This window comes from Armigeres subalbatus, chromosome 2 (assembly GCF_024139115.2).
Source record: "Armigeres subalbatus isolate Guangzhou_Male chromosome 2, GZ_Asu_2, whole genome shotgun sequence".
Classification (NCBI taxonomy): domain Eukaryota; kingdom Metazoa; phylum Arthropoda; class Insecta; order Diptera; family Culicidae; genus Armigeres; species Armigeres subalbatus.
Genome location: NC_085140.1, coordinates 24,942,096 through 24,967,771, shown reverse-complemented (window position 1 = coordinate 24,967,771; position 25,676 = coordinate 24,942,096). Strand labels below are relative to the sequence as shown.

General features: G+C 39.5%; 1 protein-coding gene across 2 annotated transcripts in view; it reads left to right on the top strand.

Moving 5' to 3' along the window:
- LOC134218274 (syndecan) overlaps positions 1–25,676 on the top strand; it is a 144,761-nt gene that overhangs the window by 69,037 nt on the left and 50,048 nt on the right. For both annotated transcript variants that reach the window (XM_062697207.1, XM_062697206.1), the window contains exon 2: positions 10,955–11,074. In XM_062697207.1, the coding sequence (XP_062553191.1) occupies positions 10,955–11,074 (120 nt within the window). The remainder of the gene's footprint in view (positions 1–10,954; positions 11,075–25,676) is intronic.

The following is a 25,676-nucleotide window of genomic DNA, read 5'->3' as shown; positions in this document are numbered from 1 at the left end:
AAAAAGCTCGCTTGACGCTCACAATAGGGGCGAGACCAGAGCTTAAAATATTCATCTTCATGAAGCAACTTCGGTCTAAATTTTGACAAACATCTCATGAATATTCAAAACATAGAATGACGAGCCGACTATGAATGTGTTTGGAAGTGAGCTGACAAGTGAAGAAAGGTGGACTTCACCAAAAAATTTCGACTATTTTACACTCTGCTCCTTAATATAAAGAATGCGTGTTCCAAATTTGGTTGAAATCGGTCTAGCGGTTCAGAGGCTATACTAGTATAGCCTTAGCTAAGTTGGTTTTCGGTTTACAACTTTGAGAAAGAGTTTTGAATTATATAGAAGAAGTTGTACAAGATCTAAGTAACTTGTTGAATCTTATTTGACACGTTCATTTGTTGTGAAAAATGGAAAACTGGACGTGTTACAGAAAATCTGAATACGTACCTGAATTCAGCGTAAAAATCTTTTTGAGTACTGTTGGCGTACGGCCAACGAAGAATAAGAATTCCAGGTTTTAATACAACGTATATTAAAACTTTCTGCAAAAGGATAACAATGGCTCATTCAGAAGTATGCAGTATAGTTTTGTCAAAGAAACTTACGTTTAGGGTTCTTACTCTTTCCTATGGTATTCCCCAACTCCTACTCTGGTTGAAATATTACTCCTGTAAGAACACTTCATATAATTAATGTTTCACCTTCGTGGTTTGTTCTAATATTCACCCTCGCTTCAGGCTACGAATATCAGCAGTGCTCACTGCTCACTAGCTTAAATCCTACAAAACGAATTCAGCTATCAACCGAATACATTAATTAATTTAGTTATTTAACGCATTATCAATTCGGCTCACCGTGAATCCTAATATCTAACTCTTATCCGATTTGAGCAGTATAGTGTAAGTATAGGTATAGTTTAGGTTAATTTCTACGAATGGAAAAATATTTAGGTAATTTAGGCACATATTCAATATTCGTAATACACTTCGCCCTACCCTAATATTAGAATAGCAAGGAGAATTATAATTTACTTATACACTATTTAAATAAAGAAAAGAAAAACTAGTTTTAAACTGGATTTTAAGTTTTACACATTCGTTTGCAGGCACATTTCATCGTTTTCAGCATACCAATTCCTCTGTTTATCATCCAAACTATTGTCAGCGAAAAGTGGTCCCGTCATCCCGTCCGAGAGCCCGGTGTTTGACGTTTCACGCTTGACGTTCCGTTGTCAATCCCAGATGAAGCGACTCGCCGACCGAGGGGTCGTGACAAGTACATTAAAAATGGTTGAAGGGAGCGAGAAAAAGCTCAATTTTGATGGATAGTGTAATGTGTTTCCTTCTGGATGGTGAATATGATTCCTTCTTTAAAAAGACGTTTGACCGGAATAAGGCATCGGTGGATGGTTTTCCTTCTTTGGAAATTACCGTTGGTCGGAATAAGGCGATTATGGATTTGATCCTTCCTTCAAAATCAGTCAATGCTTTCAAATGAAACCTGGCTTCTTTTTTACCAAATGATGAAGTATAAGAAATAATAAGAAGACACAATCATCCTGTTGACCAATTGGTTTATTATTTTCCGATTGTGGAAAAATGCGAATCAAACTGGCACTTCCGAGCAAGATCTGATACATACAGCATGTATGTTATATATTAGTTATTATTTAAATTATTATTAATTGAAACAGACTTTACGATCGTGATTGAAATTATTGATAATAACAAATCATTCATTTCAATCACGGTCGTAAAATCTGTTTCAATTATGAAATAAAATTGGCTAAATACAAAAAAAATGAGGTTCTATCCAATTAGATCGAAATCGGGTGAATGGAAGAACACGTCACGATATGGACTTACCTCCATGAATGGTAGTGCGAAATCCGCATAAACCTGCCGATCGATAGAACTTAATGTAAAACAGAACACCACATGATGAGATTTCGCACTCCTACAATAAATGACGTTAAATATTAATATAAACTTTCAACAATAAATAACTCTCGAACAACATTTGAAAGCACCAAAGATGACGAGCGTTTTTTATTCGACTTGAGTCGTTTTTCAATGTGCTATCGAGTATCCATAATGCCAAAATATTTCGCTCTTCTTGTACTTCCTCGAACGATAATTCGTTTTCGAGATCGAATCGGAAGTCGTAATGCCAAACATGCTCGATTCGATAGAAATTCGTTCGAATCACGATGCGCAATGTCACCCCAGATTTTTTAAATGTCGAGTCTAGAGCTCATTTCTGTAGTGATAATGGAAAGCAACATGCCACCTACGCTTCGGAATGTTTCTGAGACTAAAGATATCCCCAAAGGTCCTAGCAGAACCTAATGAGCATTACGTTGCAGCTTGTGGATTCCTGAAGAAGATGCTTGGTCGATCTTCTTTCGAAAGCGACTAGAGTTTTGTCTGGAGGCTTGTCGACCGTAGTCGAGTATATCCAATTATGTTCGATTCCAGACACACATTTCAATCTGGTAATTCGTACATCGCTGTACAGGAGAAGTGCTTTAGATTAATGAACACTATTTGATCGTAAACCAGTATAAGAATGCAGGAAAGACTGGCATAAATAATAAAATATGATGCCTTAATAAGATCAGGATTCGTAGCAATAGTAGAAATAATCAAATAAATAATAATTCACTTGTCAAGGTAATAGAAATAAAAAAACATGAAGGTTGTTGTTCTTATTATCTTATTTAAAGAGATTTGCACACGGTGTAAAAAATAGAATATTATCGAAGTTTCATGTACTAGCCCGCAGAATTGAAAATATACATATTTGTAGCCTTTTTTGTATAGAAAACCTATTTTAAAACAGGTCTAAAATTTGTAAGAATATTGTTTTTCTGAAGTTAGGCATTTTTTCAAGTATTTTTTATTGTTTTTAATTTTGGCATTTTTAAAAATCTTCTATCTCCGGCATCTATACTGTTTTCTGATGAATATTCACTTGAATATTGATTTTGCAATTCTATCTTTTGACATTTGCAATATATGACCTGCCCACTGAAGTGTGCCGTATTTTTAAAGATCAATAATATTTTCTCTCTTAAACATGTGATATTCCTTGTAATTCGTGCGTAAGCACCACTCGTCATTTACTGGCCCCTTACTATGTATTGTACGCAGCACCTTCCGTTCGGAAAATAATTATTAACATGTACTTCATCTCGGCAGTACTTACGCATATGGTTTTGCAGACGGAATGGTGGAATTTTTTATCTTTTTGAAGATTGAGATTATTGAGATAATTCACTCTACGAATCTATGACAAAAGGTCGAAAGACAAAAGGTCGAAAGGACAAAAGGTCGAAAGACAAAAGGTCGAAAAGACAAAAGGTCGAAAGGACAAAAGGTCGAAAAGACAAAACGTCGAAAGGGACAGAAGGTCGAAAGGACAAAAGGTCGAAAGGGACAAAAGGTCGAAAAGAACAAAATGTCTAAAGGGACAAAAGGTCGATAAAGAACAAGTTGGGTGTATTCTATAGGAATTTGTTAAATGCATTTATTTTCAAGCAGAAATAACACACTCATCTCATCAATCAAAGCTGAAGAATGAGCAATTTTCAAAGAAGGAGTAATTACTATAAACCAATATTATGAATATATAGATAGTTCTGTTAAAATAAAAAGATAGCTAATTTAAGAAATGAATAAAACTTGTATTGCACGAAACAGAATTGTCCTATAAAGTTGGCAAAAAATGCTTTTTATTTTCCACTATTTTAACAATAACACATAAAATCATTGAATGAGTCCAAAAATAGTAGATGGAGATCTAGATTTTCTAAATGTCACTTCAATCTGTCTAAATAGTGCACGCCGCAGCCACGCAAGTGCGCGCATTAAAAATACACCGGTGTGTAAAGGCACCCCCAGGCCTAAGCAATTTTATTGCCGGGACAGCGATAGCTTGATGCCACGATTCTATCGTTGGGTGGATGCTCGCAATGCACCATTTACGCTTCCATACCAACGGTGACAGAATCGCAGTCGCCAGGCAATAGAATCGCGTCAAGATTGTCTCGTCGCGTGTGTTTGGGGGAACCTTAATACATGCCGGTGTATTTAATGTGCGGCTTGCGCAATTGTGAGAGAACGAAGTTACATTTTGAAAACTCAAACATCCATCTGTACTCATTGAATGAGTTTTATTTAATTATTAAAAATTGTTAAAAAATAAAAAAGCAGAGTTTTGCAAATTGTGTAAGGCAACTCTGGTGCGGGATTTAATCTCCCCGTTTCAGTTTCTTGTCTATTTTGACCTTTTGTGCCTTTTGATCTTATTGATCTTTTATTTCTTTCGGCCTTTTGTTCCATTCGACGTTTTGTTCCTTTCGACCTTTTGTCCCATTCGACGTTTTGTCCTTTCGACCTTTTGTCCCTTTCGACCTTTTGTCCTTTTCGACCATTTGTCCCTTCGACCTTTTGTCTTTCGACGTTTTGTCTTTCGACCTTTTGTCCTTTCGACCTTTTGTCTTTCGACCTTTTGTCCCTAACCCGTAGATTGCTGTTGCGAATACGGTCTTTTACGACTTACGTAACCAACTTACATAAATGGAATCACTCAAATATAGACCAGTTGTGCTTGTAGCAACAGTTTAGCTTCAGTAACATGCAGTCGAAAATGAAATTCTCTCTGTATAAAGCCCGATTTCATCCGATAGCCTATTTCGGTCATGAAGCGTGAACACTGTAAGAAGCAGGCCAGGAAGATTTGGGGTTTTCAAGTAAAAGGTGCTGCGAACAATCAGTGTGGTTCTTGTACATGGCGTGTTTCACAGTAATGATGAGACACTGTATCTAAGGGAAAATATTATGAATCCTATAAAATATGGCAAACTGACAAAGGGCTAGCCATCTAGTGCGAATGTCGGAAGAAAAAAAAATGTGAATCCAACAGATAACCAAGGATGGAAATAGATGATACTTGCTGAAACAACTGAAAAAAGATGATCAATAAAGCATAAAACAAATATCCGAAAACATGCTCTATAAACGCTTAATTCACAGAAAAAACAACATATTTTTCAAAATTTAAGATCCGTTGCAAGATAGGTTTCCTATACAAAAGAGGCAACAAATATGTATATTTTAAATTCTGAGGGCTAATTGCAATAATTTATTCATTACTGTGTTATCAATCGACTTTTTAGACGGTATATCAAGGAAGAAAACAATAAAAATCCTTTTTCTCAAAAAATCGCCGATGAAATATTTTAAAACACTCCGTACCTCATTTCTAGTGACCTTGCCTAACTTTCTGTGAAAAAAAAAATCAGAGGTACATAAAACTTCGATAATATTCCATTTTTTTACACCTTGATGCAGCCCAAGGCTGACTCATCTCCGAAAAAATAAAGGTGTTGGAGAATATGAATGCCAAAATATTGGCAGAAGCAAAAATGTCTGTTTGCTTAACAGACTCTTTAATTTATTCAAGGTTAACTCTAGACCAGCAGCTCTCAACCTTTTTCTTGAGAGGTACCCCTTCGAACTTCTGCATTCATTGAGGTACCCCTTATTCTCTCGCTATATATAAAAATAGGCGTAACTAATTAGATATATGGAAAACAAAAGGGATTTATGGCACTCCAAAAAGTTATCTGATATTTCTGTTATTCAGTGAAACTTTCCAATTTAAACCAAGTTTATATACATCAAGCTTCCTACAAGACTTCTAGAACTATTCGCGGCTTCCGAGCCTCTTGAAAGAAAGCTGCCGACCCTCTCGAAAGGAGGTTTCCTAGCCTCTTGAAAGGAGGCTTCCGAGCCTCTTGAAAAAAGGCTTCCGAGCCTCTTGAAAAAAGGCTTCCGAGTCTCTTGGAAGGAGGCTTCCGAGCCTCTTGAAAGGAGGCTTCCGAACCTCTTGAATTCAAGCTTCCGAGCCTCTTGAAAGGAGGTTTACGAGCCTCTTGAAACTAGGCTCCCGAGCCTCTTGAAACTAGGCTCCCGAGCCTCTTGAAGAAGGCTTCCGAGCCTCTTGAAAGGAGGCTTCTGAACCTCTTGAAAGGAGGCTTCCAGGCCTCTTGAAAGGAGGCTCGAGCCTCTTGAAGGGAGGCCTGAGGCCTCTTGAAAGGAGGCTTCCAGAGCCTCTTGAAAGGAGGCTCTGAGGCCTCTTGAAAGGAGGCTTCTGAGCCTCTTGAAAGGAGGCTTCTGAGCCTCTTGAAGGAGGCTGGAGCCTCTTGAAAGGAGGCTTCCCAGCCTCTTGAAATGAGGCTTCCAAGCCTCTTGAAAGGAGGCTTCTGACCCTCTTGAAAGGAGACTTCTGAGCCTCTTGAAAGGAGGCTTCTGAGCCTCTTGAAAGGAGGCTTCCGAGCCTCTTGAAAGAAGGCTTCTGAGCCCTTGAAAGGAGGCTTGAGCCTCTTGAAAGGAGGCTTGAGGCCTCTTGAAAGGAGGCTCTGAGCCTCTTGAAAGGAGGCTTCTGAGCCTCTTGAAAGGAGGCCTGAGCCTCTTGAAAGGAGGCTGAGCCTCTTGAAAGGAGGCTTCCAGGCCTCTTGAAAGGAGGCTCTGAGCCTCTTGAAAGGAGGCTTCCAGGCCTCTTGAAAGGAGGCTTCCGAGCCTCTTGAAAGGAGGCTTCTGAGCCTCTTGAAAGGAGGCTTCTGAGCCTCTTGAAAGGAGGCTTCTGAGCCTCTTGAAAGGAGGCCTGAGCCTCTTGAAAGGAGGCTTCTGAGCCTCTTGAAAGGAGGCCTGAGCCTCTTGAAAGGAGGCTTCCTGAGCCTCTTGAAAGGAGGCCTGAGCCTCTTGAAAGGAGGCTTCCGAGCCTCTTGAAAGGAGGCTTCCGAGCCTCTTGAAAGGAGGCTTCCGAGCCTCTTGAAAGGAGGCTTCTGAGCCTCTTGAAAGGAGGCTTCCGAGCCTCTTGAAAGGAGGCTTCCGAGCCTCTTGAAAGGAGGCATTCGAGCCTCATGGAAGGAGGCATTCGAGCCTCATGGAAGGAGATTTCTGACTCATTTGAAAGGATACTGCGTAGCTACCCACTAGGGTCAGCGAAGGTAACCCCAGGGGTGCATGAACCCCAGGTTGAGAAGCGCTGCTCTAGACCAACAATTGAAAAGCGCGTAACAGCCAAAATTTATTTTTTTCTATTCCTGGTCTACATTCTTAGAAAAAGAACTGGAAAAATAAGTTTTGGTTGTTACACCCTTTTCAAATATTGGTCTAGAGCTATCGGTTTTCAAATAGTAAGAGCGTAATCAGGGCTGTCATTTTTAATATGAAACATCAATTTTCTCAGCAGACATTCTTGATTAATTTTTTATAACAGTTGAGTTTCAAAAGCTTAAAACTGTTATACCGCTCAGTTTTTTTTAGCGGATTTGAACTACGGATGAATTACGAGATTACATTATTTTTCAATTGTTTTGGTGTATGGACGCGCCATTTTATTGACGATCAATCCACTTTGCAGTTTCGACGCTTTCTTAACAGCAACATAATTTATTCATGAAATGAAGAATTTTTAATGTAACATTGCTGGGGAAACCAGCGAGTTTGTTCTATTTCACTAAAAAATCAAACTAGAATAGTTTTCGTATATTTGCAATGAAACTGAATCATTGCTGATTTCACTCCTAGAAGCTTTAAAAGTTGACCTTAAATTAGCATAACAATTGACTGAGACAATAAAACTATATAATTTTTTTAGCAGTAAAAGTCAATTAAAATCATTTTTAGAATAAAATATGATCAGACAAGATTTTTTTCGAAATTTGAAAATAAATTTTCATTTGGAATCTTCAAAATTATATCGAGAATTGTTCAAGTCGGTAGTTTTCTTCGTCTTTATCTGTAATAAAAAATGCAATAATCAACTTGTTATATATTCGTCAATGAATGTATGTCATGTGCGCCGTTGCATTTATATAACATCAATAAAACATAAAAAAATGTTAGATACAATGAATGTTATAATGAAGATATAAATATATATTCGCAACTATACAACACAGAATAATTTAGCTAACAAATGTTCGGATCAAACCATAATAAACCTTTCCTATAACAAAGAAGGTTCCTATAACAAGAAGGTGTCACTATTATAACTTAAATACAACAAGTTTTTGGGAAGCAGGGCAAGTTCCAGTTGGAATGTAGAGACATTGAACACCAAGAAGTAAACACTTTTGAGCCCTAAATGACTAGAAGATGATTTGAGATTTTTGAAAGAGATTTTCGAAAATCATATACAATAATCAAACAAATTTACCATTGACTAAAATGAACCTATGACCAATTTCCACGATAAATGTTTGAACTCATAATAAGCACAATGGGTTGTACAATTGGAAATGTTCTTCTAAAGAAACGAATCAAACATTCAAAAGAAACACCCAAAGGCCTTCTCGTAACGTTTTCCAAGCCATTGTTTATTCAGAAATAGATAAAGCAATCGTCCGTGTTGTGCCCCAATTAGTGCAGTCCACTGCACACTTTACCCTTCCGGGTGGAAAATTCCAGAAAAGCTTTTCTTCGGAAAACAATCCCCGGAAAAGAAATCTTGAATAAATACACGACCCAGACTGACCCGTTTTCGTGGTAATAAAAAGTTGGGAAGAAGGAATGTCCGCTATAGTGTGGCGTTCGCAGCGCCCCGTAACTCTTCCGATAGACACACGCAGCAACACGAGCTCTTGTCAAACAAAATGTGCGGAACATTCGAAACGCAAGGAGCACAATTTTATCGTTCGGAAGTAGGATGTGGATGTCGAGAAAATGAATTTGCGTCCTCTGCTTCCTCCACGGGAGTTTGGTTCCGTACCGTACCGTGCAAGACAAATTGGGGTAACTCGATCTGGAGTGGAACAAGGGAAACAAATGAATGACGTCAGACATGTCCGGGGAAACGGCGAGGCCGCAAGGAGTCGGGAGCATTCCGGAAATTGTGTCAGAATGGTTCTCGTTCGGATGCTGAGAAGTTGGGAGACGAAAAGTGTTTCTGAAACTTGTATTGATAGGTTGAAAGCCACAGACATAGGGAATGGCGGTGAAGAATTCATTGTAAAATTTATTTTTTCAAATATGTTTCAGTCGGCAAGAAGAATACAGATGAATTTATGATAATCAATTTTGATTCTGATACTGTTTTATCATTTCAAAGCTATTGGAATGTGAAGAATAACCAAGCGCCTCCATCTGATTACTTCATTATGCGGCACGTGAAAACAAACATTTGAATTGAATACCAAAATATTCCCTGATGGGAACAGCCCCGATGTGATCTATTATTCATTTTGAAACGGTTTACGAAATAATGTTGTGCGAGTATATTTCGACGAATTCCATTTACGTTGGTACTTTTCGAGCCGCAATCCGCTACGAACACACGGCACAATATTTTTCCATTGAAGTATCGGTTGGTTGGGTACACAAGACAATTAAATATGGATACGGTTCTGCGGGAGACGGGAATTCTCTCCACTCTGGGAAATAGAATTTATCGGCTGACGTAAGAGCCGGATATTTCCGCTTCGATGAAATTTCCACCCATTGCTGGTGATGAATGATCGACAGAAGAACGGCACGGTGGAAGTACTCACCTAATCCTTGGCAAGCATTTACGTCCATATCAGATTGATCTTATTTGAGAATAATGGATATGGATTGGAGTAAACAATTTGAGTTATGTTTCGGGAATGGTTTCTTTCATGTGAATCCTGATTGACGGTTGAACAAAATTCAGACTAACCTTCACTGACAATAAAGATTATCAATTATGATACGAGATAATGCTGTATGAGCTAAACAGTTCCAAGTAATCGTTCTGAATTCATAAAACCACATGGCGGATAGTGGTAATATAAACAAGCTTATTCGTAAGTGAATATGTACAACATATGTAATGTGTTTTGCGAAATGCTGATCAAATATTAGATTAGATTAGATTAGAATCTCTTCGGTGGAATATGTGGTTGTTGTCATGCCTCATATCATGTTTGCAGTTATTTTCAATCCATGCAGAACTAGTTGTTAAGGTTGCAACAACAATTTACACTCATATTTCATGACACTGCTTACATAGGGGATTTCTTTGACTTAGCGATAAGATGCGTGAATAAAGAGAAATACTTTGCTGAAGATAATTTATTGTACAGCATTGCATTTGTCGTTAATGCATTTCTGTTTTTTATGTACGTCTAAATTATTTTAAAATATTTTTAGATTTTTGTTTTTTATTTAATAGTTTTGTTTTATTTTATAATTGGAGCTGCAATCTATAATTCAGTCTTCCTACACTTTTGTATTGTTGATGGAAACCATCAGTGATTTTTAGTGCAAGTAAAATTCCGCCTTCGAATAAAGTTTGAACTCTCGAATAAGCACTTTCTGACGTATTCAATGTAATACAGATTACAGATCTGCTAAATTGTTATAGGATAACAAACTTACGAGTCCTGTTCCGCAAACATGCCTTTGCACTCCGACATAATTCCGTTCTGCGTTGTTCATCCGGTTCTAATTAATCCCATTACTGGCATACTACCTCCGGACTGAAAGTCACCATTCTCTGCGCCAAAAGAAGTTGGTACACAAACGAGGGCTCCATCGCTTTTCATACTTTCTCGCATGAGTTATAGCAGCAGTCAGCATTGACTGACTGCAAAATCCCCAAAGGTGACATAGTTTCAAAAGGAAATGCCTCAAACGGTTTGCAACGCGCACTCCCATTCAACGATGACGACGGACGGTTTTCCATTCCGGAGCACAGTTTGCCGAGCACTCGATTGTTTGTCCTGCCACGGTGAAAGCAACTCCGTTTGAAAAGAATTTTCCCGTCCAAGCCCGAGCTCTCGCCAGTTCCCGCTGGTTCACGGATTGATGCGAAACCATAATTCATAAAAGCCTTCACGTGCCGACGCCCGTCTAACCCGTTTCTTCGCCTAACCTAACCTAACCTCACTCACTCTCTTTTTCTCTGTGTTTGGTTTTAATTGCAGAAATTAAATAACCGCAACAGTCAGTCTCCGTCGGCCTCGTTTGGCGCGGGTGGATCCAGTCCGAATAATGACATCTACATCGACGACGAAGGCCTCGAGGGTTCCGGAAGCAGAGGAGAGGTAAGCATTTTTCGCACTGTTTCAGTCTCGAGGGAAAAGCTGTCAGCAATGAGCCCGGGAGTCAGGTTATGTTCCAAAAATTCTGTTTCAGCAATAAATAAGCGTTTGAAATATGAACAATTTCAGAGGCAATGGAAAGAAAAATTGAAGAATGAGACTTTTTTGTTGAAAATTTTGCCGTAAACAACAGATTACAATGCCAACATATTGTGAAATAATTTCTAAAACTTGTATTGTTACTTTGGGTGTCCATCAATTGATTAACAGTAGCTATTTTAATTTCAATTTGATTGCAGCTTAACATTTGTAAGATTTGGTCTCTATCTGTTTTTATAAATAGTACGAGTTAAGCATCTGATTGTCGCAATTCAACAACAATTCAAAACATATGGATTATTCCGAATTTAAATTCTATAAATTCTTCAAAATCTCCAATCGATCCTCCTAAAAGTAAGATAGAAAAACATTTTTTCCACTTTACAACATACAAGGTTTGTGTCTTCACAAAAGATGTAGCAACAATTCTAAAGAAAAACTTTGTCGAAAACGCCAAGCTCGTAATTTCATTACTTTAGGAGGATTATGACTTTTTATCCCAATAGTTTTGGGACGTTTCGATTATCACCCTCCCGCCTCTGTCACGTTTTTTCGTATACCTTGTATATGTACTGTCACAAAATCTTAAATCTCCCCTAGAACCTGTGACGTAATTATTGAACGACCCCTTTAAACATGTTCATTATATAAGCACTAGTTTATTTGTGGACGCAAAAGCGCCCGTGGCAAGTTTTAATTTTAATTTTCAAGAGTGATATATTCTTTTCTGCATTTAAAAAAATCAAAATTTTCAACGTCTGTTGTCTGTGATTTTTTCATCAAATGCTGTGTCTGGTTGTCTAAGGTTGTCACTGGTTTTGTTTTCTGCATCTGATAGTAAAAAAGAATTGAAGTGTCAAATATTTTATTTTTTGTGAGAATTCCCCGCGTGCTTCGTCTGGTTGGCTAGTCACCGGACAGACAAACAGGGCTATTATATATATGATGATACAGGAGTATGGAGACGCATGGTGTATTGCTTCATCTACTCCTTGTGAGTAAACTTAGCGTGCAAACAGGTTTATAATAATCTGCATACCAGAGAGAGCCTATTTGCATCGAGTTATGATAAAAAACAACCCTGGGATTAGGTCTTCCTACGTTTCACAGGGGTAATGACAAAATGCGGAAGATTGTTTTCTGCTTTGAACAGTAGGAAACGGGTTTTTATCAAACAGACCTTACTTAGAATTCTTCTGGATGTTCCGTCAGAGATTCTTTCGGAAGTTCCATTAGGAATTCTTCCAGAAGTTCCGTCAGGAATTCCTCCAGAAGTTCCGTCAGGAATTATTCCGGAAGTTCCGTCAGGAATTCCTCCGGAAGTTCCGTCAGGAATTCCTCCGGAAGTTCCGTCAGGAACACCACCGGAAGCTCCGCCAAGAATTCCTCCGAAAGTCCCGTTAGAAATTTCTCCGGAAGTTCCGTCAGGAATTCTTCCAGATTTTCCGTCAGGAATTTCCCGGAAGTTCCGTCAGGAATTCCTCCGGAAGTTCCGTCAGGAATTCCTCCGGAAGTTCCGTCAGGAATTCCTCCGGAAGTTCCGTCAGGAATTCCTCCGGAAGTTCCGTCAGGAATTCCTCCGGAAGTTCCGTCAGAAATTCCTCCGGAAGTTCCGTCAGGAATTCCTCCGGAAGTTCCGTCAGGAATTCCTTCGGAAGTTCCGTCAGGAATTCCTCCGGAAGTTCCGTCAGGAATTCCTCCGGAAGTTCCGTCAGGAATTCCTCCGGAAGTTCCGTCAGGAATTCCTCCGGAAGTTCCGGCAGGAATTCCTCCGGAAGTTCCGTCAGGAATTCCTCCGGAAGTTCCGTCAGGAATTCCTCCGGAAGTTCCGTCAGGAATTCCTCCGGAAGTTCCGTCAGGAATTCCTCCGGAAGTTCCGTCAGGAATTCCTCCGGAAGTTCCGTCAGGAATTCCTCCGGAAGTTCCGTCAGGAATTCCTCCGGAAGTTCCGTCAGGAATTCCTCCGGAAGTTCCGTCAGGAATTCCTCCGGAAGTTCCGTCAGGAATTCCTCCGGAAGTTCCGTCAGGAATTCCTCCGGAAGTTCCGTCAGGAATTCCTCCGGAAGTTCCGTCAGGAATTCCTCCGGAAGTTCCGTCAGGAATTCCTCCGGAAGTTCCGTCAGGAATTCCTCCGGAAGTTCCGTCAGGAATTCCTCCGGAAGTTCCGTCAGGAATTCCTCCGGAAGTTCCGTCTGGAATTCCTCCGGAAGTTCCGTCAGGAATTCCTCCGGAAGTTCCGTCAGGAATTCCTCCGGAAGTTCCGTCAGGAATTCCTCCGGAAGTTCCGTCAGGAATTCCTCCGGAAGTTCCGTCAGGAATTCCTCCGGAAGTTCCGTCAGGAATTCCTCCGGAAGTTCCGTCAGGAATTCCTCCGGAAGTTCCGTCAGGAATTCCTCCGGAAGTTCCGTCAGGAATTCCTCCGGAAGTTCCGTCAGGAATTCCTCCGGAAGTTCCGTCAGGAATTCCTCCGGAAGTTCCGTCAGGAATTCCTCCGGAAGTTCCGTCAGGAATTCCTCCGGAAGTTCCGTCAGGAATTCCTCCGGAAGTTCCGTCAGGAATTCCTCCGGAAGTTCCGTCAGGAATTCCTCCGGAAGTTCCGTCAGGAATTCCTCCGGAAGTTCCGTCAGGAATTCCTCCGGAAGTTCCGTCAGGAATTCCTCCGGAAGTTCCGTCAGGAATTCCTCCGGAAGTTCCGTCAGGAATTCCTCCGGAAGTTCCGTCAGGAATTCCTCCGGAAGTTCCGTCAGGAATTCCTCCGGAAGTTCCGTCAGGAATTCCTCCGGAAGTTCCGTCAGGAATTCCTCCGGAAGTTCCGTCAGGAATTCCTCCGGAAGTTCCGTCAGGAATTCCTCCGGAAGTTCCGTCAGGAGTTCCTCCGGAAGTTCCGTCAGGAGTTCCTCCGGAAGTTCCGTCAGGAGTTCCTCCGGAAGTTCCGTCAGGAATTCCTCCGGAAGTTCCGTCAGGAATTCCTCCGGAAGTTCCGTCAGGAATTCCTCCGGAAGTTCCGTCAGGAATTCCTCCGGAAGTTCCGTCAGGAATTCCTCCGGAAGTTCCGTCAGGAATTCCTCCGGAAGTTCCGTCAGGAATTCCTCCGGAAGTTCCGTCAGGAATTCCTCCGGAAGTTCCGTCAGGAATTCCTCCGGAAGTTCCGTCAGGAATTCCTCCGGAAGTTCCGTCAGGAATTCCTCCGGAAGTAAATTTAGACTTACTGTGTTTCATACGCACCTTCATGAGCTAACAACGGGCAAGAAATGTAATTCATTTTCTAATTCCAAACATTTGGCCGAGTAAATATAAACAAATCAAGATTTATCCCCCGTTTTTTTTTCGAATAATTAAGGTTTAAAAAATTATCTTTGTTTTATACAAAAAGTTCAATTTTAGTTCAAATTTCAACATGCTTCTATATAAAAATTGGTTCTGTCAAACATCTCAAGCTCAAGATCTACTCATTATCTGCTGTGAAGATCACAAATCGGACATAAGACTTAAGAAATATTGGTAAAACTCTTTGTCATATTTTTTTAAAGGTGAACCCAAACTTATGGTCGGGAGTGTGCGCTGTAAGATGAGTTGGTAAGAAGCGTCTGTTGCTATTTTTGACAGCTGATTGCTTGGATGACATTTTCCCTTTTGGTGGAGCCTGAAACGTGATTTGCAAAGACTATTCTAAGACCAAGGACTTGTTAATGATAGTTCTGTTTCTTTGAACACCAGATGTTTGTATTGTACCTTCCTAAGCAATGTTGAATAGCAGATTAGACAGCATATCGCCCTACTTTAATTCATTTAAAGTCACGAACGAATCAGATGTATCACCAGATATTTTGACGCACGATTTGCTTCGTACGAATCAACCTAATGATAAGCTTTGCAGAAATACTTGGTCTAGCATTATAAGCCACAGTTAGTTCCGTTTCACTGACTCGTACGGTGCTTTTTTGATCCACAACTCCGCAAGTTGTATTCCTGGAATTTATCAAGGATTTGTCGCAGAGTAGCTATGGTCCGTTGTTGATCGTCCTTTCGAAAACCGTCGACATCTGGTCCGTTGTTGTTCGTTCTTCTCGAAAAGCGATTTGATATTCGACGACAAAGGACTCAACAAACGGTCTGCTAAACAAAATTCGGGAAACTACCTTGTAGGCGGTATTGCGGAGAGTTATACCTCGATAATTAAATAGCACAATAGAGTCTGTGGCATTTCTTGTAGATAAGACTTATGAGTCCATCAAGCCATCTCGAAGGCATTTCTACTCGCTCCAAATCATTTCAATCACTTGGTGGTTTTTTTTTCGTTTTTTTAGTTAAGAGATGGAGAAGAAATTATTTTTGCCGTCAGGAATTCCTCCGGAAGTTCCGTCAGGAATTCCTCCGGAAGTTCCGTCAGGAATTCCTCCGGAAGTTCCGTCAGGAATTCCTCCGGAAGTTCCGTCAGGAATTCCTCCGGAAGTTCCGTCAGGAATTCCTGCGGAAGTTCCGTCAGGAATTCCTCCGGAAGTTCCGTCAGGAATTCCTCCGGAAGTTCCGTCAGGAATTCCTCCGGAAGTTCCGTCAGGAATTCCTCCGGAAGTTCCGTCAGGAATTCCTCCGGAAGTTCCGTCAGGAATTCCTCCGGAAGTTCCGTCAGGAATTCCTCCGGAAGTTCCGTCAGGAATTCCTCCGGAAGTTCCGTCAGGAATTCCTCCGGAAGTTCCGTCAGGAATTCCTCCGGAAGTTCCGTCAGGAATTCCTCCGGAAGTTCCGTCAGGAATTCCTCCGGAAGCTGCGTCAGGAAATCCTCCTGAAGTTCCTTCAGAAATTAACCCGGCAGTTCCTGCAAGAATTATTCCGAAAGATCCGCGGGTATACTTTCATAAATATTCAAGAAATTCTTCAAGCAATTTCTTCGGAAATTCTTTCAGAAATTCATCTGTGAATTCCTTTAGAAGTTTTCACGTCGAATTTTCCAGGATTTCCACCAGTAATTCCCTCATAAATTCCCCTGGAAACATCTCCAGACATTCTCCGTGGAATTATTCCAGAAATACCCCCAATTTTTGTAAGATCTTCCTTAAATAATTTCTGAAATAAAAAAAAAACTAAAGTAACGCCCAGGAAAAAAATCAATGAGTAATATAAGAAATTTAAAAGTAATATAGTAGTAGTTAATAGATGATTTATTGCATATGGTTACTGATACTTGAATTCATAACAAGTACCCATAATTAGGAACATCCAAAAACTTTTCAGCAGTAAGCACATACGTTAGCAACAAAAAACGATACATAGTTAACTGAAATAGCCCCTTTTACGAAAATTTGTTGATGTACGATGTTATAAGTAGCAAATACCTTATTTGGGAAAGTCCTTTTAGTGGAGAGCGCTAATTATTATTAAAATACGAGTTAAATGGAAGTTTTCTTCGGAGGTAGTTTAAGTTTTCAAATGATTAATTAAAATTGAGCTTCTTCGGGGAAAATGTTGCAAAGTTAAAAGAGACTTCACTATCCAATTTACTTCCACTATATGTATTCACTTTGTATCAACAGATACGTATTTCGTTTTCTACTTTGAAACTTCTTCAGTGTTTTGTAGTCGATAACAAAACATTGAAAAAGTTTCAAGTAGAAACGATAAATTGATAAATTAATACCGAGGAACTTTCAAATTACTTAAACATTTCTCGCTTAATTTTTCAAAAGGACCTAAGTAACACTTTTTCATGAAATAATTTGAATATTGCAATTAACAGACGAATATGAAAGCTTTTGATTGCAATATTCAAATTAAATCATGAAAAAATTTTACTTAGGACCTTTTGAAAAGTTAATCGAGATTTTTGCAGATAACATTATTCAGTTACTAAACACATTTTTCAATAATTTGCCATATTTATAGAAGGCAAGTATCAAGAGTAGTGATTTCTCAGTTATATTGGATATCGTTTGATCGACGTTCTAAAATATACCTCGACCGTTCTTCAAGCAGTCCTTTGAACTATTTATACATATTGCTATTCCATTTCATTGATTTGGGGTTCCTTCTCTTTGAATTAGGTCCATGTACCCATATCAATCACAATGGAAAATAAAGGATTGGAGCGCAATTTGTTTTGTGTCTCATTACTTTACCTTGGAAATATTATTATCAGGAGCAAAAGCACCATGAAGCCCAGTCAAGTAGCGCACGGTAATGCACTAAAACAGCATAATAATTTTCCATTACCGAAGGAAACCTTAATTATGAATAATACATAAACCTGTGTTTCTTGTATGCTCGTTAAACCCTCTGCTTCCCGTTCCAGCGTTAACATCTTTCTACTTTAAACAAACTTTCTTCATCGCCGTGCCAAAAAACGGCTCATTGCATCAACCTCCCCATGATTCAGGAGCAAAACAAAGTATTCACTGTGGAGCACACCTTACTAAAATTAAGTTGGTTCTGACTTCATTTTCTCTTTGGCGTTACGTTTCAAGTGGAAGTAAGGATGCTTCTTAGCATTTCCACGAACATTAGTTTAATTATAACTTATTTTGTCTTAGGTTAAAATTCATAAATGTTCATACTACAATCAAACAATTTACGCTAAGTTTTCTTAGAAAAGTGATCAGGTTTCACTTTCAATTAGTTTCTCTGAAATTTGGCATTGGAAAACACGAGCATGTTGACATCGCATCCCTCGCAGTCAATTTACACTGAAGCTGTTCTGTTCAATGATTAACCCCCAAAACTAGTGCATCCTCGAATCGGCAACATTCATGAATCACGCTCATTGTTTATCATCACTCACGGACCGTGATCCATTAAGAGTTTTCCCCAGTTTCCACTTTTATTCCATCATTCCCCTACACCGCCTCCGTTTCGGGTTCAAATGATGCAGCAGAAGCGAAGGCTTCTCGTCCTGACCTCACCACACGGTTTTGTGAACCTCCGAAGCCTTTTCGGTCTGGAAGAAGGCAAACGCTTGAAATATTCAGCTATTGCATAGCTCGCTCCCGGAAAGTATGTTTTTCAGTTGCCTTGCTGCTTGCTTGCTTTTACTCAACCGGCAACCGACAACGGTTGCTGGCAGAGTAACACATTCTCGAGTAGGTAGGTGCAGCACCGAAGGAATAAAAAAGGCTCGCTTCGCTTGCACGCCTAGAAAACGAGAACACTAAATTATGCATAAAACTTGTTCTAAAAGCATTGGCGTAAAGTTCGTGCCCAAAATTAAGATGTTGGCTTGGAAAAAAACGGTGCAGTGAATAATTTGATGAGTATGAGATGAAGGTAACACTAGTCGGAATATAAAGATTAAATGACTAAGACCAGGGAGCCGGAAATGTTTTTCACCTGAAAAAATCCGGCATTGATCGAGCAATCCTGCGTCTTTGCTCGTAAGGCTATCTTGAATCTGAAAGACATATTTAGTATTTCTGACGCGATACACTGACCGAACAGGACCAGGGGTGGCTGCTAGGTAGAAGGAGCACTTTGTAACCGTTCGTTGCTTCAGCTCGAGGTTTATGATTAACCGGTGGCTTAAGCGCCACTTCCGGGATCCGGAAGACCAACGCTCGAGTTACTATTGCCCGACTAATACTCGACTTCTCTCCTCAGGGGTCACTCGAACGGTCGCTGGCTGAAACTTAAAATATTGCTTTGCACCAAGTGCTTCTCCAATTTGGCCACCTCCCAAGTTACGTTACCCTCAAACTCTTCCAACCCGCCAATAAATCCCGGCAGAAATTATGCAAAGCGAGTGATCAACGTAGTCAACGGAACGGAACGGAAAAGCGAACGGAGTGATCTCTCAGCGATTACTCCAACTAAAAAAAACTACTCGATCTTCTTACTTACAATTCATGGGGTTTATTTGTTTCGGGTTGAACACATTTGGAATTGGTACGGATATGGAAATGTTTATCTAGATCATGGCCATGTCTACACACTAGTCACATACCTGCGCAGGTTTTCTTCTTCGTCGACTTGCTGGGTTTCGCCGGCGCGATGGCGGCGAACCGGTTCGGAACGATGGCTTCGAACCTGTTCGTGGCGATGGCGGCGACAGAAGAATCGCCTAGCTGCAGGGTGGTGCGCAGCTGATGAGCCCGTGCAAATATGGCCGAACTAAAGTTGCGATTTTCTCGTGAGAGCTGCGTCGACGGATGTCGCGCCTCCCGGGATGATCTTCCCCTCTGGACAAGGGGCACCGTACTTTCACAGGGCTTCGCTTTTCACGGCTATGACCGCCCGTGATAAGATGACCTTCGCCGTCGGTTCCAATCCGGCACTGTGGTACGCAACTGGCGACGTTTTCCACGCGCCGAGCTCTCCGAACGGTCCGTAGGGTTCGGAACGTTTTGGACCACCGTCGATTGATTGGCGATAAAACGATCAAACGGCGGAAATGCCACAAACCCTTTTCGTCGACTCCGAAATTCCAGCCCGTACCAAAAAAAAGCGCCACGCGCTGGAAGTCCAACGCGAAACATAAATTAACATTTAAACAGACAACGAGTAGTTCGACAAAAATTTACCTTTTTTGGTACACTACACTATTTAAAATTAAAATTTGCGAGAGTCGGCTACACCGACAACAGAATAAAATCTAAGGAACAAACGAAAAAACTAATTACAATCACGTACAAAATCACTCCAATCACTTTAATTACCTCGATAAACTAAACGATTCTCTAAATCAAATTCTTAAACTCGCAAAACTTCTAACTGCCAGCCGTTATGGGAGCGAAATGACCGAGTTTGAGTTTGTTCTTGAACAAGAAACCTTCTACAACAATTAACCCATTAGGGTAAGACGGTATAATACGCCCCCCCTAAGGCAACACCTATGATAACTTTTTACTTTTCATCGCAATTCATGCAAACTTTGTGTTATTTGGTAGTGTAAGAAGTCACAAATGCATTGTCCGTGAGTAGTCATATAAAAATATTACAGATACCACGTAATAAAGCTTTTTTGAAAAGTCGTGAAAAAATGGATTTCAAAAAGTGCCTGGACAATACGCCCCACCTTAGCCAGAGACGTTTCATAGCCCTTCATTATTATTTTTTCTATCCCATAATAAAAAGGTTACAAATCCTTATGTGCTTGACATTAAAAACCAACATAAGTCCATTCAAGCAGGTGTGAATTACATTTTAATATTTTCCATATAATTTGGAAGCAACTGCTGCAGGCTCGCTGCGCTTGTGTCCAGTTGGTAAGGGCATACCGTCCTGCCTACACTGGGGCGTTTTGACCAGTGAAACATATTTTCGAAATCCTTTACATTTTTGAAGATGGAAGCAATTTTATATTACATTAATCACTGAGAAAAGTTATTTTGTTGCCCAACTGAGTATTCCAGTGCAAATTTTGCGGACAATATGCTAGCATCGCTCCAGAATGTTGAGCAAACAAACAATAAAAGTTACATCAAAATTGTCACTTTTTGTATTTTGCTATTATTTTCATTATGTAATACAAAAATACTTCCACATTCACATAGTATGATGCTTTTACAAATATTTAAGGTACCAACTGATTTTTACTCTTAGGGCCGATTTCTTCACCTCCGCTTAGGCCTTAAACCAGGTTTAAACGTATGGGTAAGCACCGCTTAAGAGTTAAGCGAAGGTGAAGAAATTGGCCCTTAGTTAGTTATAGTTTTCTATAAATCAAAGGGGGCGTTTTGGCCTGGTGGGGCGCATTATACCGTCTTACCCTATTTAGCAATTGCGCCAATTTAAATTTCAAATGGCGACATAGAGTTCGCGCCTTTGGAACCATCGAGCTAACTTTACTACATAGAACATTACAAAGTATCGTTGTCATATTGATTATGGCTGTAGTCATAGTACTCAATGATCACAACATTTAGTCGAGACACAAACCATGTCAACGACTTGCTTTCGTGCTGACGCGTACCGAATTTAAATTTAAATTGGAACATTATTTTACTTAAAAAGAAAAAAATGTCAAAAACAACAAATAACTACAAATATTAAATTCAACTAAAATAGACGACACGTAAAACTATTTTCAAAAACTTATTTACACTTGATTTTGCTCAAAAAGATAAAAACGTCTGAAGCTACGGAAATTTACGTAAATTTAAAACGGCAAATAACGTAAAACGTTACAACTTTGAGTTATTGTTGAATGCAGAATTGGACAGAGAGGGTACACACAGTATCAGGATTGGGGATGATGGACAATTAGTGGTGCCACCAACGCTAGACGAAGTAAGAAAAGCTGTTCGAAAGCTAAAGAACAGTAAGGCCGCTGTGGAGAACGGAATCCCGGCTGAGCTTCTTAAAGAGGGGAGTGACCAGCTCAACGAAAAAAAAAACACCAAGTGATTGAAATGATTTGGGGGAGTAAAAATGCCTTCGAGCTGACTTAATGGACTCATAAGTCTTATCTACAAGAAAGGCCACAGACTCTATTGTGCTATTTAATTATCGAGGTATAACTCTCCGCAATACCGCCTACAAGGTAGTTTCCCGAATTTTGTTTAGCAGACCGTTTGTGGAGTCCTTTGTCGTCGAATATTAAATCGCTTTTCGAGAAGAACGAACAACAACGGACCAGATGTCGACGGTTTTCGAAAGGTCGACCAACAACGGACCATAGCTACTCTGCGACAAATCCTTGATAAATTCCGGGAATACAACTTGCGGAGTTGTGTATCAAGTATTTCCGGCAAAGCTTATTCGTACGAAATCGTGCGTGATTCGTTCGTGACTTCAGATGAATTAAAACAGGGCGATGTGCTGTCTAATCTGCTATTCAACATTGCTTTGGAAGGTACAATACAAACATCTGGTGTTCAAAGAAACAGAACTATCATCAACAAGTCCTTGGTTTTGCGGATGAAATCGACATCATTGGTGTAGATCACAGAGAACGGGGCAGTCCAAACGGTGTTGATCCCTAGGTGGAAATGATTGAGATGCGTTTGTCGACGAATTGATATATCTTTGAACACTCGGTACATGTGATAATAACTTATTTATCGGCTTTCTCGGTCATTTCTCCTCAAAGTATGAGGGAGTAGCTAACCCCTACCACTTTGAGTAGAAATGACCGATAAAGCCGATAAACAAATCATTCACCACAATCACGGTCGTAAAATCTGTTTCAATTATGTGATAATGACGTTAGCCACGAGGTGAAACGACGTGTTGTGGCTGCAGGAAGGACTTTAGCGTAAACAGCCAAAGTCTTGCAGCTAACAGACACGAACTAGCTCTGTACACATCGTTAATTCCTCCAGTCACCCTGTGCGGACATGAAGCATGAACGTTAAAAGATGTAGTCAATCGAATTTTTGGAAAATACTGTGCTCAATAGTTGGCGGCGTGGTGAAAATTGCCGTTGATATGTTTATCTCTGCAACTCCATCTACGATTTATGCAAGGGTTCTATCATTCTATGTTATGCTATGCTGTATTATGCTATCCAGTTGAAAATAAATGCCAGCTGCGATAAAAAGAAGATAATTAGTCAAAAATAGCAACGGACGCTTCCTACAAACTCACCTTACAACGTACACTCCCGGCCATAAGTTTGGGTTCACCTTTAAAAAAATATGACAAAGAGTTTAACCCATATTTCTTTAGTCTTATTGTGATCTATGCAGATAATGAGTAGATCTTGAGCTTAAGATGTTTGACAGAACCAATTTTTATTGAGAAGAATGTTGAAATTTGAACCAAAATTGCACTTTTTGTATAAAACAAAGATAGAGTCACATCGGCCAAATGTTTGGAATTAGAAAATGAATTACATTTCTTGCCCATTGTTAGCTCATGAAGGTGCGTATGAAACAAAGTAAGTCTAAATTTATTTGCGAAAATTTGATTTGAAGCTAAATTATAGTTTAATCAAAGTTAATTGCCTATTTCCGGGGATCAAACCACCCGACTTGGACATTAATTTGCAATGTTATGATAACTTATATGCGACTATGTAGGGTAAAATGCCCAATAGTAGACCTCCTAGTAGCGGAATTTTGCTCTTCCTGTCATAAGGCTTAGTAATGTTCAACATATTAACTCTGCTTGATATCTAACAACAAGCTCTGCATCCCTAACATTATACTATTTTCCGTGCTTTGCCATCAAAATGTAAACAACAAAAAAAAAGTTTTGCCAGTATTGTACGAATTACTTAAGGCTCAAATTACCGTGATTCAGTCATTGACGAGAAAGACAGCCACGTGCTCGTACCACCTCCCAGTAATGAAACCACCCACCGAGGAGAAAAAGCAGTCTCCAGCTGGATGGGGGAAACATTTTTGTTTCAAAACTACATCATTCAATAGCGAAGACATAATTATATCCGGTGGATGCTTCATTTGGTTGTATTCCGCTTCAGTTTTCAAAAAAAAACTGCCTTTTGCAACATTTTTCCCCTAGACGGGAAATCGATGATTTATGAGAGCTCTTATATATACACACTTAAAATAAATCGCCGAATTCGGTAAATTTTACCAAAATCTCAATAGCAGAACTGTTCGGTAAATATTGTTACTGATTTTCGGTGATTTTGACAGTTGAACAATGGAAAAAATTACAAAAAATCTGTGAAATATTTACCGAACAGTTCTGCTGTTGAGATTTCGACAAAATTTACCGAATACTGTGAAATGAGTTAAGTGTGTAGGAGAGCATGAGAGTAAATCGACGATTTCCCCTCTTGGGAAAAAATGTTGCAAAAGGTAGTTTTTTTGAAAACTAAAGCGGAATACAACCAAATGAAGCATCCACCGGATATAATTATGTCTTCGCTATTGGATGATGTAGTTTTGAAACAAAAAAACTTCCCCCATTCAGCTGGAGACTGCTTTTTCTCCTCGGTGGATAGTTTTATTACTGGGAGGTGGTACGAGCACGTGGCTTTCTCGTCAATGACTGGAGGACGGTAATTTGAGCCTTAATTCACCGAGTAGTAATACTGCCTTTCTCTCTTCCTTTCGTTCGAAGATAGTTTGTTATGAATAAGGTACGATTTCGTAGTTGCCTTGAAGGAATATAAAAGTTTAAGTTTGATAATATTTCAGGGGAATCCATACGTTGCGAAAAGATATCATTTACGAATGAATCCATTGCTGTTTCACGCCGCTCTTCCAAAGTTTTTATGTCAATAAGCATGCAGCGTGCTTTGTATGACGGAAGTGGAAATAATGTCCATCCTAATTTACGAACAGCAAATAGTAAAAGTTGCTTGTACAAAAACAAGAAAGGCAAAAATTTGAAATGTTATGAAATTGTTAAACCAAAATAGAAAATCAATGAATCAGTAAATGTAAATAAATAAACAACAGAAAACCCTGAATTCCCTAACTCTTAAGATCAAAAAGTTTGGAAAATTTACAGCAATCTAAATAATCTAAACAATCTAAGAATTTTATGTCTATAAATCCAAAAATACTGAAATGTTAAAAATCCGAAAGCTTGAAATTCTAAAAATAAAAATGTAATATCCATTTAACCCTCTAATGCCCAAGGCCCCCTATTTTGGGCCGAGGTATTTTAATATTTTTTTGTAATGTCAATAATATCAATAATTGATTGATCAATAATATAAACTTCAATGCATGTTTAAAAGTAATTTAAAGACAATTTTCAAAGTTCTACACATTATAATATTTTGTTCCTCCGTGTTTTCGCTCGTATACCTTTGAAGAGTGAAATATTTGTAGTTTCCTACAACTAACCTTTTTTCACAGAATGTTAAAGTGATGAATGTTACACTCTAAAATATTTATCCCACTTATTACACGGTAAATAAAAAATTAACACTGGAAATTAAAAAGCTGCAATAAGTCAGCATTGAATTAGAATTTTCAAACTCTGAATGTTTTGAAAAATTAAAAAAGATTACCCTTCCTAGGGCATTGGGGTCGACCCAAGCAAACTCAAAACAACGCTGTAACTTTGTAATGCAACGAGATAAAATCTGAAAAATTCAGAATTTTCCTAACTTTCGGAAACTAAGGTTCTCTGAGAAAATCATCCTGGAGCGACATCTAAGAAACGCCACAAAAAAGTGACACATTGTGCATTGGGGTCCATTCGGACCCAAGATTTTATCACGATCACAAACTCTCAGATTTCATCCGATTTTTGATATTTAGGCACCAAACGAAAGCTGTAGGGTCCTAGAACAAGCCCATGGGGTGATTTATCCAAATTGACCCCTCTAGTCCCCACGGAACCTGTATCAAAGGGGTACTGTTTGAGCCTCTCAGTTTGACACCTAATTTTCGTGTCATGAAACATAAAATTGCTTGCAAATAGGGGAACGGTTCGGCACTTCATCCCATAGCTCCTATTTCAATCCCATCAAAAACAAAGCAATGAAAAGGAATTTGGTTTGTTTCTTATTTGTGATTTTTTTCACCAGTGAGCACGGGGGTTAGCAAAAAGAAGCGACAAGATTGGTATTGTATTTCTTTGTTTTGCGATGAGATGAATATATTCAGTGAGATGGAAATCGGAACAGTGCCCCTATGTGCTCTGATGATTCCAA